Source organism: Scyliorhinus torazame, chromosome 8, assembly GCF_047496885.1.
Source record: "Scyliorhinus torazame isolate Kashiwa2021f chromosome 8, sScyTor2.1, whole genome shotgun sequence".
NCBI classification, from domain to species: domain Eukaryota; kingdom Metazoa; phylum Chordata; class Chondrichthyes; order Carcharhiniformes; family Scyliorhinidae; genus Scyliorhinus; species Scyliorhinus torazame.
In genome coordinates, this window is record NC_092714.1 from 156,005,452 (window position 1) to 156,023,217 (window position 17,766).

The 17,766-nt window shown below is 48.3% G+C and overlaps 1 protein-coding gene across 5 annotated transcripts in view; it reads right to left on the reverse strand.

The window, feature by feature from the left end:
• LOC140428213 (phosphorylase b kinase regulatory subunit alpha, liver isoform-like) overlaps window positions 1–17,766 on the reverse strand; it is a 265,545-nt gene that overhangs the window by 212,903 nt on the left and 34,876 nt on the right. For all 5 annotated transcript variants that reach the window (XM_072514418.1, XM_072514420.1, XM_072514421.1 and 2 more), the window contains one exon: window positions 2,429–2,511. In XM_072514418.1, the coding sequence (XP_072370519.1) occupies window positions 2,429–2,511 (83 nt within the window). The remainder of the gene's footprint in view (window positions 1–2,428; window positions 2,512–17,766) is intronic.

Here is a 17,766-nt window from a genome sequence, read left to right on the forward strand (position 1 = left end):
GTCAGGAGTTAGGGGCATCATGGTGGTTAGCACTGCTGCTTCACAGCGCCAAAGACGCGGTTCAATTCCAGCCTTGGGTGACTGTCTGTGTGGAGTTTGCACGTTCTCCCCGTGTCTGTGTGGATTTCCTCCGGGTGCTCTGGTTAGGTGGACTGGCCATGCTAAATTGCCCTTTAGTGTCAAAACATGTGCAGGTTAGGTGGGGTTACAGGGAGGTGGGGTTAGGTGGGGAGGTGGGCCGAGGTAGGGTGCTCTTTTAGATGGTTGGTGCAAACTTGATGAGCTCTTTTGTCCATGTTTGAACCAAGGCTATAATGAGGTCAGGAGCTGAATGTTCCTGGCGGAACTCAAACTGAGCATCAGTAAGTAGGTTATTGCTGAGTAAGTGCTTCTTTATAGCGCTGTGATAACTCTGTAACTTTCATCATAGATTATCATAGAATTTACAGTGCAGAAGGATGCCATTCAGCCCATCGAGTCTGCACCAGCTCTTAGAAAGAGCACCCGACCCAAGGTCAACACCTCCACCCTATCTCCATAACCCAGTAACCCCACCCAACACGAAGGGTAATTTTGGACACTAAGGGCAATTTATCATGGCCAATCCACCTAACCTGCACATCTTTGGACAGTGGGAGGAACCCACGCACACAGGGGTAGGATGTGCAGACTCCGCACAGACAGTGACCTAAGCCGGAATCGAACCTGGGACCCTGGAGCTGTGAAGCAATTGTGCTATCCACAATGCTACCGTGCTGCCCTTTATTGATGATCGACTGATAGGATGGTAATTGGCCAGGTCAGATTTGTCCTGTGTTTTGTGTACAGGACATACTGTTGCTCTTATTAGCCGTAGTTTTATTAGCTCTAATTCTGTCACCTTTGCTCACGAGTCGCCAGGTATCTTTCTGATACCGCCGCATGGTTCAAGTTCAAGTTATGATAAATAATGCAGCACACCGCTTAGTAAGAGTTAAATCAACGATCATTTATTATATACAGCAATAAATACTTATACAATAATCCTACTTCTAGACTACTACCTACCACTACAGGCCAATACTTAACTTTGGAAATGGCCCACCAGGTCAGGGAAACGACTGGTCTTTCGAATTGGTCTGAGCCTGCGGGATTCAAAGGCTGATACAGGTCGATGGTTAGGAGTGTCTATCTGGTAGCAATCGCTGGAGTCAAACTTACGGTTTTCTTTGTCAAAGGTTCTTGCGAAGGTTGCGAGCAGGAAGAGAAGGGTCGATCTGAACTTGGCCCCTATTCATATAGTTCCCAGGGGCTTCCCGCCTCTCGGGGCGGACCTTGACCCTGGTTCCAAGTGATTGGACTTGGTCCCAATCACTTGGTTCGATATGCTCCAATAATGAGGCGATTCCTTGATCAGGGAGTGGTCGTTTACCTTTCTTTGTCTCAGCCCCTGCTCGCGCCAAAAGGTCTGGATCGGCTTTGTGTTGCTAATGTGTAGCAATTGTTCCCGGGGATGGCTGTTTAATATGCAGGTGGCTGGGTTGTTGTGATGTTGATGGCTGCAGGAATCGGTCTGGGCCTATTTCCCCAGAGGCAAATACACTGTTTTACCTGCAGCTGTCCGTTTGAGTCCTGTTGGCTGATTTTCCCATCAGCCTCTTTCGTTTGCCATTTTAAATCGGGGTTTGACCATTCTAATCGGGAATCAGCCATTTTAGACGGCTACAATACCTGGGCAATTTTCCACATTAACAGGTAGATGCCAGTGCTATAGCTGTACTGAAAAGATTGGCTAGGAGCGAGGCAAGTTCTGGAGCACAAGACCTCAGTAGAGTCATAGAGTCATTTCGGCCCAGCTGGTCCGTGCCGCCCAGTTTCTGTCACTAAGCTAGTCCCACTTACTCGCATTTGGCCCATATCCCTCTATACCCACCCTGCCCATGTAAATGTCTAAATGTTTTTTAAAGGAAAAAATTGTACCCGCCTCTACCACTGCTCCAGGCAGCTCGTTCCAGATGCTCACCACCCTCTGTGTGAAAAACTCTCCCCTCTGGTCTCTTTTGTATCTCTCCCCTCTCACCTTAAACCTATGCCCTCCAGTTCTAGACTCCTCAACCTTTGGGATCTACCTTATCCATGCACCTCATTATTTTATAGATCTCTATAAGTTCACCCCTAAGTCTCCTACACTCCAGGAAAAAAGGTCCCAACCTATCCAGCCCCTCCTTATAACTCAGACCTTCAAGTCCTGGTAGCATCCTCGTAAATCTACCAGGACTCACCATTCCCAGGTCAGATCAGCGCTGAGCTAACACCTTGTTACTCCATGTAACACGGTTTCTGCAGTTAACAACTGAACCATCATTGGAGAGGATATTCCCGCATAGTCGCCAAGGTAAACAAGGCACCTTTCATTCTGTTTCCTATCTTACTATCTGCAAATACTCACAGCAACTTTATAAGCAGCCTCGATGTAAAATACCAGGTTCTGTATAAACGACACTTCATCGAGGGTGAAAATGATACGTAGCCCTATGAAGAGTAAAAGACTGTTAATACAAATTCACAAATGGTCAGTAACATTCGTGACATCTCAGATACTGACGCAGCCTGTGTCCATATTGTCCCAACACACTGGGCTAGTACACGGTCAATTCCAGCCCCACTTGACCCGGAGTCACAACACTGGGGAAATTAGATTTATTTAAATACATGAGGTCCTTGGCTGTGTCCAAATAAACTACAATCACCAGGTTTGTCACTTTAACACAACCTTTCATTATGTACAGTATTATAATTACAATATTATAATAGGGGCTGTTTAGCACTGGGCTAAATCGCTGGCTTTGAAAGCAGACCAAGGCAGGCCAGCAGCACGGTTCGATTCCCGTAACAGCCTCCCCGAACAGGCGCCGGAATGTGGCGACTAGGGGCTTTTCACAGTAACTTCATTTGAAGCCTACTTGTGACAATAAGCGATTTTCATTTCATTTCATTTTTCATAATTAAACAGACAGAAAATGTAACTGCCCCTTTCCCAACGCCCCTCTTCCGAACTACCCTCACTCTACACACACAAACAAACAACGCAGAGGTGAAAGGTCGATGGAAAGGGGTATAAAATACTCATAAAAATAAAAGGATAGGATCTATGAGGCACTGGGATGACTTATTTTTGAAGTTCAGCTTTCGTTTTGATGCTTTTTCCTACTAAGCTTGAGATAGTTTTCTCTGGTAAGGTTGTCTACCCTCTCTGCAGACTCAGCATTATTCCAGGTCACAACAGGGTGAATACAGGAGGGCAGCACAGTAGCACAGTGGTTAGCACAGTTCCTTCACAGCTCCAGGGTCCCAGGTTCGATTCCCAGCTTGGGTCACTGTCTGTGCGGAGTCTGCACGTTCTCCCCGTGTCTGCGTGGGTTTCCTCTGGAAACTCCGGTTTCCTCCCACAGTCCAAAGATGTATTGACGATGCTAAATTTCCCTTAGTGTCCAAAAAAAGGTTAGGTGGGTTTACAGGGATAGGGTGGATGTGTGGGCTTAGGTGGAGTACTTTTTCCAAGTGGCAGTGCAGACTCGATGGGCCGAATGGCCTCCTTCTGCACTGTAAATTCTATGACAGCAAAGGATGCGCCAAACACATCCTTTTTTATTCAGAACAATCAAACAGTTCTTTCACATCAGCAAGCAGAAGGAAGCGAGAGTCCCTTTAACTTCCAAGGTCTAAACGCGTCTGCCCAGATTTCTCAAAAAGCATTAAGCAGGAATCAATTATTGACCATGGTCGCTGGTCAACCCTCTCCCCTCCAAAAATAAAACCTGGGATCACAGTGCCCTGGCAAGCAGGCTGCTACAACTTCGAGCCTTCTGCTTAATGGCACAATCAAATTATGGGTCCACGGACCAAATAATAAAAGAACTTAAAAGAAATGGGAACAAAGTAATCAACAGGACGGACTCTTACAATATGCAGCAAGACCTGGACAATACCCAAGCATGGGCTTATGAGTGACAAGTAACATTCGTGTCACACAACAGTCAGGCAATGACCACCTCCAACAAAAGAGGATCGAATCGAGGAGGCATGCGGGGGGTGGTGTCGGTGGGAGGTCGCATAAAATGTGGCTCCTGTTAAGGTCCCGATATCTCGAACCTATTCGCCCATTTTTGCTTGGGCTTTTTTGGGGGTTTAAACTCCGCTTTCCAGGGAGAGAGTTTGAAGTGCTGAGAGGATGTCCAAAATGGCACTAAAGAAGGCTGCGGGGAAGAAATCTCAGGCAGAGAGCTCGGTAAAAGACCATGACGGAGACAAGATGGCGGAGGATTTGGCCGCGCTCTTCACTTTAGCAACCTTAACCAAGGCGATAGCACAGGAACTAGAAAGCTTTGGGAGACAGATGACAGGTTTGAGTGGCAGGGCAGGAAACTTAAGGAGTCGTTTAAAGCCTCTATCGAGGAGACGTTGGGCCCGCTCCAGGAGCAGCTGGACAAAACTGTCAATCTCGAAGCAGCAGGGTGAGACACTAAAGGGTGTTGAAGAGGCCCTGACTGGTCTTAGAATCGTGGGCTTGGAGGGTGCAAGGCCGATCGAATATTTTTGATGATGCTTTCTCGGCTGGTAGGTGGAGAAGTGTTTGCCCCACCGGAATTAGACAGGGCACACTGGGCCCTGCGACAGAAGCCAAAGCCGAACAAGCCACCGTGCACAGTAATCATTCGATTCAATAGTTATTGGAGGAAGGAACGCGTCCTGGAATGGGCCTAGCAACAACGGAATATCGACTGGTACAGTAACACGATGCGCATTTACCAGAACATTGGCTCCGAACTGGCGAGAAGAAGGACAGCTTTCAACAGGGTGAATTTGCCCAATTATTTTTTCCAATTAAGGGTAGCGTGGCCAATCCATCTAACCTGCACATCTTTGGGTTGTGCGGGTGAAACCCACGCAGACATGGGGAGAATGTGCAAACTCCACACAGACAGTGACCCGGGGCCGGGATCAAAGAACAAAGAACAGTACAGCACAGGAACAGATCCTTCGGCCCTCCAAGTCTGCGCCGATCACGTGTCCTATCTAGGCCAACCGCCTGTATCCTTCTATACCCCCGTCTGTTCATGTGCCTATCCAGATAAGTCTCAAAGTTCGCTAATGTATCTGCCTCAACTACCTCACTTGGCAGTGCATTCCAGGCCACCACCACCCTCTGTGTAAAAAAACTTCCCCCGCACATCTCCACTGAACCAATCCTCCCCTCGCCTTGATCTTGTGCCCCTTGTAATTTTCATTTCTGCCCTGGGAAAATGCCTCCAATCCTATCTATACCCCTCATAATTTTATTAACTTCTATCAGGTCGCCCCTCAGCCTCTGTCTTTCTAGGGAGAACAATCCCAGTTTATTCAATCTCTCCTCATAGTTAGTATCCTCCATACCAGGCAACATCCTGGTAAACCTTTTCTGTACTCTCTCCAAAACCTCCACGTCCTTCTGTGGTGTGGTGACCAGAATTGGATACAGTATTCCAAATGTGGCCTAACCAACGTTGTATATAACTGTAACATAATGTTTGACCTTCTATACTCGATGCCCCTATGAAGGCAAACATGCCGTATGCTTTCTTTACCACCATTTCCACCTGTGCTGCCACTTTTAAAGATCTGTGGACCTGCACGCCCAGATCTCTCTGTGTCTATGCTCCTGATGGTTCTGCCATTTATTTTATAGCTTCCACCTGAATTGGATCTACCAAAATGCATCACCTCGCATTTGTCCGGGTCCTCCCGCTGCTAACCACTGCGCCACCATGCTGCCCCAATGGCCTTCGCATCGTTGATGACATGGAGACATATCTTATTGTGCTGGAGGATGGCGGCACCGCCAAAGGTTTCGACGTGGCTCGGTGATTTGATGGAGTTTGTGCGCCTCAAGAAGGTCAAATACACCTTGTGAGGGTCAATCGAGGGGTTTTATTGAAGATGGCGACTGTTTATAGAATACATCAAAGAATTAGTCACTGCTAGAGTTTAAGGGTGGGGAGGGGAGTTTATCTGTTTATGGGTGGGGTTATCCAAGTGGGGCGGGGGGAGGGGATTGTGTGGAAGCAGGGATGAGACTCTTCGTAACAAGAATTTGGCAGCACGGTAGCATTGTGGATAGCACAATTGCTTCACAGCTCCAGGGTCCCAGGTTTGATCCCGGCTTGTGTCACTGTCTGTGCGGAGTCTGCACATCCTCCCCGTATGTGCGTGGGTTTTCTCTGGGTGCTCCAGTTTCCTCCCACAGTCCAAAGATGTGCAGGTTAGGTGGATTGGCCATGATAAATTGCCCTTAGTGTCCAAAATTGCCCTTAGTGTTGGACTAGGTTATGGGGATAGGGTGGAGGTGTGGACCTTGGGTAGGGTGCTCTTTCCAAGAGCCAGTGCAGACTCGATGGGCCGAATGGCCTCCTTCTGCACTGTAAATTCTATGAATTCTAATTCTAATTTTTAATGAAATCTTGTTAAAAAATGTTTGTTATGGTTCACGTATTTCATATTCTTTTGTACGAAATGTTAAAAATATAATAAAAATCATTTCCAAAAGAAAGAGGATCTGATTATCACCACTTGATTCAATGGCATTACTATCACTATCAACTTCCTGGGGGTTACCATTGATCAGAAATTGAACTGAACTAGTCATATAAATACTGTGGCTACAAGAGCAGATCAGAGACGAGGAACCTACTAGCCCAAGTACCAGCGGGACATCCAGGGTGCTACCCTACATTGTCCCCCACCACCTGGGGACCTCCAATGGCTTTGTAGGCTCCTGCAGGTGCCATTACAACTGGTCCACATTTGTGAGGTCTCTCAGGCACGGCAGGAGAATCCCGGTCCCCAGGTGATTCAGCCCAAGGCATAATTAAATGACCCGAAATATGCATATCTGGATTTCTAGATCGCAATGCCTCGTGTGATTCCGTTGAATCCCGTGAGACATTTCTAGCGTCGCAAACCCCGTGAGAGGTTTGAATGGCTTTGTGTGCTTAAGCGGGAGCGCGACACGGCTGTTAGATCTCGGGAGAGGCCAGTTTGCGATCTAATCAGGAACCCGCGGTGGCGTGGTCAGAAACTAATAACGATGTACGTGGACCCCAAAATCCCTCTGTTCCTCCACACTTCCAAGAATCCTGCCTTTAACCCTGTATTCAGCATTCAAATTCAATCTTCCAAAATGAATCAATTCTCATTTATCAAGGTTGAACTCCATCTACCACTTGTCAGCCCAGCTCTGCATTCTGTCAATGTCCTGTTGTAACCTGCAACAGCCCTCAACACTATCGACAACTCCCCCAAGCTTCGTGTCATCGGCACACCTACTAACCCACCCTTCCACTTCCTCATCCAAGTCGTTTATAAAAACCACAAAGAGCAGAGGTCCCAGAACAGATCCCTGCGGGACACCACTGGTCACCGACCTCCAGACGGAATACTTTCCATCCACTACCACTCACTGTCTTCTTTCGGCCAGCCAATTCTGTATCCAGACAGCCCAAGTTGCTGTTATTGTGCGGGGTGTAGTGGTTGCTGAGTGAGTACTTGCTAAGGGGAGTAAATGTTTTAAAAACTTACTGTTGGCGGTTTCCAGCTGAATCCGGTCAGAGTGAGGACAGAGTGACAGCTGGGTAAGTAGTTAAGATTTAAATTGTTTGCGTAGGCCCATAACAGCTGATTGCTGTTATCTTGCGGGGCGCAGTGGTTGCTGGTTAAGTGTTTTATTTTAACCAGTATTTAAGTTGGGCGGTTCCTAAACCCTAAACTACACTTGTAGTGTCCCCCACCCTTTACCTCCTCTAACCTAAGGGGTTGAGTGAATATCAGGTAAGCTTGTTCTTTCTTTTTCTCGTTTTTATCCGCAAGTTGCCTAGGGGGGATGGCAGGGAAGGCAGTGCAATGTTCCTGCTGCAGAATGTTTAGGTGAGGGACGCCGTCAGTGTCCCTGCTGATTTCACCTGTGGGAAGTGCACCCATCTCCAGCTCCTCAGAAACCGTGTTAGGGAACTGGAGCTGGAGCTGGATGAACTTCGGATCATTCGGGAGGCAGAGGTGGTCATAGATAGTAGCTTCATGGATGTGGTTACTCTGAAGAATCAAGGTAGATGGGTGACGGTGAGAGGGGCTGGGAGGAAGCACTCAGTACAGGGATCCTCTATGGTCGTTCCCCTCAGTAACAAGTATACCGCATTGGATACTGTTGAGGGGGACGGCCTATCAGGGATAAGCCACGGTGAACGGATCTCCAGCACTGAGTCCGTCCCTGTGGCTCAGAAGGGAAGGAGGGAGGGCAGGAGCGCAATAGTTATTGGGGACTCGATAGTTAGAGGGACAGATAGACGGTTCTGTGGCAACGAAAGAGACTCACGGATGGTATGTTGCCTCCCGGGTGCCAGGGTCCGTGTTTTGTCCGGGACCGTGTTTTCAGAATCCTTAAGGGGGAGGGGGAACAGTCACCAGTCGTGGCACACATCGGTACCAACGACATAGGTAAGAGAAGGGACGGGGATTTAAAACAGGAATTTAGGGAGCTAGGGTGGCAGCTGAGAGCCAGGACAAACCATGTTGTCATCTCTGGTTTGTTGCCGGTACCACGTGCTGGCGAGATGCGGAACAGGGAGAGAGTGCAGATAAACACGTGGCTGCAGGGATGGTGTAGGAGGGAGGGTTTCAGTTACGTGGATAATTGGAGCACATTCTGGGGGACCTGTACAGACAGGATGGTTTGCATCTGAACCAGAGGGGCACCAATATCTGGGAGGGAAATTTGCTACGTCTCTTCGGGGGGGTTTAAACTAATTTGGCAGGGGATGAGAAAATGAGCTATAGTCCAGAAGTGTTGAGAGTAGTGAGGTACTGAGGAGGGTATCAAGGTCGCAGGCGTGTACCTGTAGACAGGAAGGTGGGTTGAAGTGTGTCTACTTCAATGCAAGGAGCATCCGGAATAAGGTAGGTGAACTTGGAGCGTGGATTGGTACCTGGGACTACGATGTTGTGGGCATTACGGAGACATGGTTAGAACAGGGATAGGAATGGTTGTTGGAAGTTCCGGGGTATAGATGTTTCAGTAAAAGCAGGGAAGGTTGTAAAAGAGGTAGAGGAGTAACATGGTTAATCAAGGATAGTTTAACGGCTGCAGAAAGGCAGTTCGAGGGGGATCTACCTACTGAGGTAATATGGGCTGAAGTTAGAAATAGGAAAGGAGCGGTCACATTGTTAGGAGTTTTCTATCGGCCCCCAAATAGTAATAGAGATGTAGAGGAAGAAATTGCAAAACAGATTATTGATAGGTGTGGAGGTCACAGGGTAGTTGTCATGGGTGACTTTAAGTCTCCAAATATTGATTGGAACCTCTATAGGTCGAACAGTTCAGATGGGGCGGGTTTTGTACAGTGTGTGCAGGAGAGTTTCCTGTCACAATATGTGGATAGGCCGACAACAGGTGGGGCCACATTGGATTTGGTACTGGGTAATGAACCGGGCCAAGTGTTAGATTTGTTTCTGGGAGAGCACTTTGGAGATAGTGACCACAATTCGGTGTCTTTCACTATTGCAATGGAGAGGTCTAGGGCCATACGGCAGGGCAAGGTTTATAATTGGGGGAGGGGTAATTATGATGCGTTTAGGCAAGGATTAGGGAACAGGAACTGTCAGGGAAAGGTACAAATGAAAAGTGGAGCTTGTTCAAGGAACAAATACTGCGTGTCCTTGATAGGTATGTTCCTGTCAGGCAGGGAGGAAATGGCCGTGCGAGGGAACCATGGTTCACAAAAAGGTTGAATGTCTTGTCAAGAGGAAAAAGGAAGCCTATGTAAGGATGAGAAAACAAGGTTCAGTTGGGTCGCTTGAGGGTTACAAGGTAGCAAGGAATGTGCTAAAAAAAGGGCTTAGGAGAGCTAAGAGGGGGCATGAGAAGTCCTTGGAGGGTCGGATCAAGGAAAACCCCAAGGCTTTTTACTCTCATGTGAGAAGTAAAAGAATGAGCAGGATGAGGTTAGGGCCAGTCAAGGACAGTAGTGGAAACTTGTGCATGGAGTCAAAAGAGATAGGAGAGGTGTTGAATGAATACTTTTCTTCAGTGTTCACCAAGGAGAGGGGCCATGTTTTTGAGGATGAGAGTGTGATACAGGCGGGTAGCTGGAGGAGGTAGATGTTCTGAGGAAGGATGTATTAGCAATTTTGAAAAACCTTAGGGTCGGCAAGTCCCCTGGGCCAGGTGGGATATATCCTAGGATTCTTTGGGAGGCAAGGGATGAGATTGCAGAGCCTTTGGCTTTGATCTTTGGGTCCTCATTGTCCACGGGGATAGTGCCAGAGAACTGGTGAGTGGCGAATGTTGTTCCTCTGTTCAAGAAAGGGAATAGGAATCATCCTGGTAATTATCGGCCGGTTAGTCTTACTTCGGTGGTCGGTAAGTTAATGGAAAAGGTCCTGATGGGTAGGATTTATGACCATTTGGAAAGATGTAGCTTAATCTGGGATAGTCAACACGGATTCGTGAAGGGTAAGTCTTGCCTCACAAATTTGATAGAATTCTTTGAGGAGGTTACTAGGTGTGTAGATGAAGGTAGACCAGTTGATGTCGTATACATGGCTTTTAGTAAGGTGTTTGATAAGGTTCCCCATGGTCGGCTCATGAAGTAAGGAGGTGGGGGATAGAGGGAAATTTGGCCAATTGGATAAGTAACTGGCTATCACATAGAAGCTAGTGAGTGGTGGTGGATGGAAAATTTTCAGACAGGAGACCAGTTATCAGCGGTGTTCCACAGGGATCAGTGCTGGGTCCTCTGTTATTTGTGACTTTTATCAATGACTTGGAGGAGGGGGCTGAAGAGTGGGTCAGTAAATTTGCTGATGACACCAAGATTGGTGGAGTAGTGGATGAGGTGGAGGGCTGTTGTAGGCTGCAAAGAGACATTGATAGGATGCAGAGCTGGGCCGAAAAATGGCAGATAAAGTTTAACCCTGATAAGTGCGAGGTGATTCATTTTGGTAGGAAACATTTGAATGCGGATTACAGGGTCAACGGCAGGGTTCTGAGGAATGTGGAGGAACAGAGAGATCTTGGGGTTCATGTCCATAGATCTCTGAAGGTTGCCACACAAGTGGACAGAGCGGTGAAGAAAGCCTATACTGTGTTAGCGTTTATTAATAGGGGGCTTGAGTTTAAGAGCCGTGGGCTTATGCTGCAACTGTACATGACCCTGGTGAGACCACATTTGGAGTATTGTGTGCAGTTCTGGTCACCTCACTATAGGAAGGATATGGAAGCATTGGAAAGGGTGCAAAGGAGATTTACCAGGATGCTGCCTGCTTTGGAGGATAGGTCTTATGAGGAAAGGTTGAGGGAGCTAGGGCTTCTCTCTTTGGAGCGGAGGAGGATGAGAGGCGACTTAATAGAGGGTGAGAAGACGATAAGGGGATACATAGAGTGGACGTTCAGAGACTATTTCCTCGGGTAGATGTAGCTGTGACAAGGGGGCATAACTATAAGGTTCGGGGTGGGAGATATAGGAGGGATGTCCGAGGTAGGTTATTTACTCAGAGAGTGGTTAGGGTGTGGAATGGACTGCCTGCTGTGATAGTGGAGTCGGACACTTTAGGAACTTTCAACCGGTTATTGGATAGGCACATGGAGCACACCAGAATGACAGGGAGTGGGATAGCTTGGTCTTGGTTTCGAACAAGGCTCGGCACAACATCGAGGGCCAAAGGGCCTGTTCTGTGCTGTACTGTTCTATGTTCTTTGTTCTACGTTCCCTGTAGCCCATGCCCCCTAACTTTCTGAATGGGCCTACCATGGGAAACCCTATCAAATGCCTGACTGAATTCCATATACACCACATCCACTGCCCAACCTTCATCAATGTGTCTTGTTACATCCTCAAAGAATTCAATGAGGCTTGTGAGGCATGACCTGCCCCTCACAAAGCCATGCTGACTATCTTTAATCAAACTATGTTTTTCTAAATAATCGTAAATTCGATCTCTCAGAACCCTTTCCAATATTTTGCTCACCACAGACGTATGTTTGATGGGTCTGTATTTCCCCGTGATTTCCCTATTCCCAGAATCCTTTCCAATATATTGCTCACCACAGACGTAAGACTGATGGGTCTGTAATTCGCAGGGATTTCCCTTTCTTGAACAGGGGAACAACATTCACCTCCCTCCAATCATCCGGCACTACTCCAGTGGAGAGTGAGGACGCAAAGATCATCGCCAACCATGCAGCAATCTCCCCCCTCCCTTCCCAGAGTAACTTGGGTATATCCTGTCAGGCCCAGGGGACTTATCTATCCTGATGCTTTTCAAAATTTCCAGCATATCCTCCTTCTTAATATCAACCTGTTCGAGTCTATTAACCTGGTTCACACTGTTCTCATGAGCAACAAGGTCCCTCTCTCTAGTGAATACTGAAGCAAAGTATTCATTTAGGGCCTCCCCCATCTCTTCAGACTCTAAGCACAAGTTCCCTCCACTATCCCTGATCGGCCCTACTCTCACTCTGATCATCCTCTTATTTCTCACATAAGTGAGCCTTAGGGTTTTCCCTAATCCTTCCCACCAGGGCTTTTTCATGCCCTCTTCTAGATCTCCTCAGTCCATTTTTTAGTTCCTTCCTGGCTACCTTGTAACCCTCTAGAGCCGAGTCAGATCCTTGCTTCCTCAACCTTACGTAAACTTCCTTCTTCCTCTTGACTAGAAGCTCCACTTCTCTTGTCATCCAAGGCTCCTTCACCTTACCATTCCTTCCTCGTCTCAGTGGGACAAAACTATCCAGCACTCGCAGCAAGTGCTCCTTAAACAACCCCCACATTACTGTTGTGCATTTCCCCAAAAACAATTGTTCCTACTTTATGCTCCTCAGCTCCTGTCTAATAGCAGTATTATTTCCCCTCCCCCAATTAAATACCTTCCCATACTGTCTGTTCCTATCCCTCTCCATGACTATGGTAAAGGTCAAGGAGTTGTCGTCACTGTTACTAAAATGCTCTCCCATCTAGACATCTGGCCTAGTTCGTTGCCGAGCGCCAAGTCCAATATGGCCTCCCCCATAGTCGGCCTATCTACATATTGAGTCAGGAAACCTTCCTGTACACACCTGACAAAATCTGCTCCATTTGCACTAAGGAGGCTCCAGTCAATATTAGGGAAGTTGAAGTCACCCATGACAACAACTCTGTTACTTCTGCACTTTTCCAAGATCTGCCACCAAACCTGTTCCTCTATCTCTCTGCTGCTATTGGGTGTTCTATAGAAAACTCCCAATAAAGTGACTGCTCCTTTCTTGTTTTTAACTTCCACCCATACTGACTCAGTAACCCTCAGTAGCATACTCTCTAACCCTAACCCTAGCCCTTCTCAACTACCTCCTTTTTTGCAGCTGTGGTGCACTCCCTAATTAACAGTGCCACTCCCCCTCCTCTTTTACCTCCCTCCCTATTCTTCTGAAAATATCTTAACCCCAGAACATCTAACAACCATTCCTGCCCCTGTGAAATCTATGTCTCCGTAATGGCCACTTCGTAGTTCCAAGTACTTTTTAAAAAATAAATTTAGAGTACCCAATTAATTTTTTCCAATTAAGGGGCAATTTAGCATGGCCAATCCACCTCCCCTGCACATCTTTGGGTTGTGGGGGCGGAACCCACTCAAACAAGGGGAGAATGTGCAAACTGCACACGGACAGTGACCCAGAGCCGGGATCGAACCTGGGACCTTGGTGTCGTGAGGCAGCTGTGCTAACCACTGCGCCACCATGCTGCCCTCAATAGTTCCAAGTACTGATCCATGCTCTAAGTTCATTTTCCTTATTCCTGACACTCCTTGCATTGAACCAGACACACTTTAACCCATTCCACTGAGTGTAACTTTGCCCTATCAACTGTCTATCCTTCCTCACAGACTCGCTGCATACTATTTCTGCCTGTTCAACAGCTACCCTATCCTCTGATCCATCGCTCTGGTTCCCATCCCCCTGCCAAACTAGTTTAAACCCTCCCGAAGAGATCTAGCAAACCTCCCATCCAGGATATTGGTGCCCCTCCAGTTTAGGAGCAATCCGTCCTTCATCTACAGGTCCCACCTTCCCCAGAAGATATCCCAATGATCCACATATCTGAAGCCTTCCCTCCTGCACCAGCCCTGCAGCTGCACTCACTCTGTTTCTTGCCTCGCTTGCACGTGGCACCGGTAGCAATCCTGAGATCACTACTCTGCTGGTCCTGCTCTTTAGCTTCCAACCTAAAATCCCTAAAATCACTTTTTAGATCCTCATCTCTTTTCTTAGCTATGTCGTTGGTGCCTATGTGCACCACAACTTCTGGTTGTTCCCCCTCCCCCTTAAGAATCCTGTAGACTCGATCCGAGAAATCCCTGACCCTGGCACCCGGGAGGCAACATACCTTCCGGGAGTCTCGTTCGCGACCACAGAATCTCCTATCCATTCCCCTCATCATTGAGTCTCCTATCACTATTGCTTTTCTATTCTCCCCCCTTCCCTTCTGAGCCACAGAGCTAGGCTCAGTGCCAGAGATCTGGCCGCTGGGGCCTTCCCCATGTAGGTCACTCCCCTGAACAGCATCCAAAACGGTATACTTGTTTTGAAGGGGAATAGCCACGAGGGGTCCCTGCACTGTCTGCCCGTTTGTTTTCCTTCCCCTGACTGTAACCCAGCTACCCTTGTCCTGTACCTTGGGTGTGGCTACCTCCCTGTAACTCTTCTCTATCACCCCCTCTGCCTCCCGGATGATCCGAAGTTCATCCAGCTTCAGCTCCAGTTTCCTCATGCGGTCTCTGAGGAGCTGGAGTTGGTGCACTTCCCGCAGGTGTAATCAGCAGGGACACCTGTGGTATCCCTCACCACCCACATCCTACAGGAGGAGCATGCAACTGGCCTAGCCTCCATCCCCTCTGATCTGAATTCACAAAACAATGGGGGGGAAATGAATGAAAGGAAAAAAAAGAAAAGGTTAAACACACGTCAGGCCCTTTAAAAATATATATATATACTGTTTCTACACTTCCAAGTGAACCCTCTAAAATTGGTGATTCTGCGAAATGATACAATGATAGCTTGCTGCCCCCAAAAAACAAAACAAACAAAAAATAACATTGTTAAAAATTAAAAATTAAAAGTCCAAAAACAAACATCTCTTACCTTACAGAATGTAGCTGCCCTGTGAACCAACTGGAACTCTGCCCTCTGACTCTGCTCCCAGTCAGCTGCACTCTCTGTAAACCCCCGGCTCCCTTTATGCTCTTTGAGGAAGTGTAGGAAATGAAATGAAAGGAGCACCTTGCTCCCTCCTCACCAAACTCCCTCAGTCACCAAACTCTCGCTATAGCACTCAAACGCACCCAAATTCAGCACTCCCTCAGTCACCAAACTCTCACTATAGCACTCAAATGCACCCAGATTCAGCACTCCCTCAGTCACCAAACTCTCATTATCGCACTCAAATGCACCCAAATTCAGCACTCCCTCAGTCACCAAACTCTCACTATCACACTCAAATGCACCCAAATTCAGCACTCCCTCAGTCACCAAACTCTCATTATCGCACTCATATGCACCCAAATTCAGCACTCCCTCAGCCACCAAACTCTCACTATCGCACTCAAATGCACCCAAATTCAGCACTCCCTCAGTCACCAAACTCTCACTATAGCACTCAAATGCACCTAAATTCAGCACTCCCTCAGTCACCAAACTCTCACTATAGCACTCAAATGCAACAAATTCAGCACTCCCTCAGTCACCAAACTCTCACCATAGCACTCAAATGCACCTAAATTCAGCACTCCCTCAGTCACCAAACTCTCACTATAGCACTCAAATGCACCCAAATTCAGCACTCCCTCAGCCACCAAACTCTCACTATCGCACTCAAATGCACCCAAATTCAGCACTCCCTCAGTCACCAAACTCTCACCATAGCACTCAAATGCACCTAAATTCAGCACTCCCTCAGCCACCAAACTCTCACCATAGCACTCAAATGCACCCAAATTCAGCACTCCCTCATTCACCAAACTCTCACCATAGCACTCAAATGCACCTAAATTCAGCACTCCCTCAGTCACCAAACTCTCACTATAGCACTCAAATGCACCCAAATTCAGCACTCCCTCAGTCACCAAACTCTCACTGGAGCACTCAAATGCACCCAATTCAGCACTAAGTGCAAACAAAGTCAGCACTGTAAGCTGGCTCACCTTTATACTGTGTGACTCTAGCCTCTGAAAACTGGCCTAATCCAATTAACTAATTAACAAGCTCCAGCTGCAAGTGGAACCTCTGTTTAAAGCTGATTGAAAACTCCCCTTCTTCTAAACCAAACAGCAGCTTTTAAGTTAGTTAACTGAATAAAAGAGAGACTATAGACTTTAGATAAAAATGAACCCTTCATATCCCTCAGTCACCAAACCCTCACTATAGAACTAAAATGCACCCAAATTCAGCACTCAGTGCAAACAAATGATTGTTAATTGGGAATTGACAATCGTAGTTAAGTGAGCACTTCACAGTTCCCAAGTAGATTCCCATGGGTGGGCATCCCATGTATTTTGTGGGAGTTATTGCCGAGTATCACAATCAGACCGTGATGTCTGGCCATTGTGCCTGTACACTGCGGGAGACAACACCACAGGTGCAGCGGCCAACATCCAAATACTCAGGGGCTGGGTCCAGCACCAAAGACATTTTGGCGACCAGAGAATGGGTATGTGCACCGGGGAGGGGACCAGTGCCGAGTCCAGGTAACATTACGCGCTGGTGCCTGGGGTACGGGGTGTGGGGTCCCCATTGCTGCTGGTGGTACGTAAGCTGGGCGTGTCGGATCACAGGGGATTTGGGGGTGGGGGGGGTGGGGGAGGAGGGGGTTACGCCTCAACAAGGGGAAGGCGGGGCACCTGTGACATGTCCTTGTGGACTGTATCCACAGACAGAGTCACACATTAACGCGAGTATTCATAGACAAGTTCACAAATTAACCCGAGTATACACAGACAGGGTCACACATTAACCCGAGCATTCACAGACGGGGGGCGGGATTCTCCCCTACCCGGCAAGGCGGGGGGTTCCGGCGTAATGGAGTGGTGGGAACCACTCCAGCGTCGGGCCGCCCCAAAGGTCCGGAAGTCTCCGCACCTTTAGGGGCCAAGCCCTTACCTTGAGGGGCTAGGCCCGCGGCGGAGTGTTTTGCACTCTGCCGGCTGGCGGGAAAGCCCTTTGGCGCCACGCCAGCCAAAAGGACTTCGCCGGGCGACGCATGCGCGGGAGCGTCAGCGGCTGCTGACGTCATCCCCGCGCATGCGCAGGGGATGGGGTCTCTTCCGCCTCTGCCACAGTGAAGACCATGGCAAAGGCGTAAGAAAAATAATGCCCCCACGGCACAGGCCCGCCCGCGGATCGGCCAGATCGCCACCGCGCCGACCCCAGAACCCTGGAAGCTGCCCGCGCCGCCTTCACCCGCCGTTCATAAGGTGGTTTACTCCACGCTGGCGGAACAGGAATTCCAGCAGCGGGACTTCAGCCTATCGCAGGACTTCGGCCACTTCCCGCCCCCGCCAAATCTCTGGTGGTGGAGACTTCGGGACACGGCGGGGGCGGGATTCACGCCAGACCCCGTCGATTCGCTGACCTAGTGTGGGGGTCGGAGAATCCCGCCCGGGGTCACACATTAACCCGGGGATACACAGACAGGATCACACATTAACCCTGATATTCACAGACAGGTTCACAAA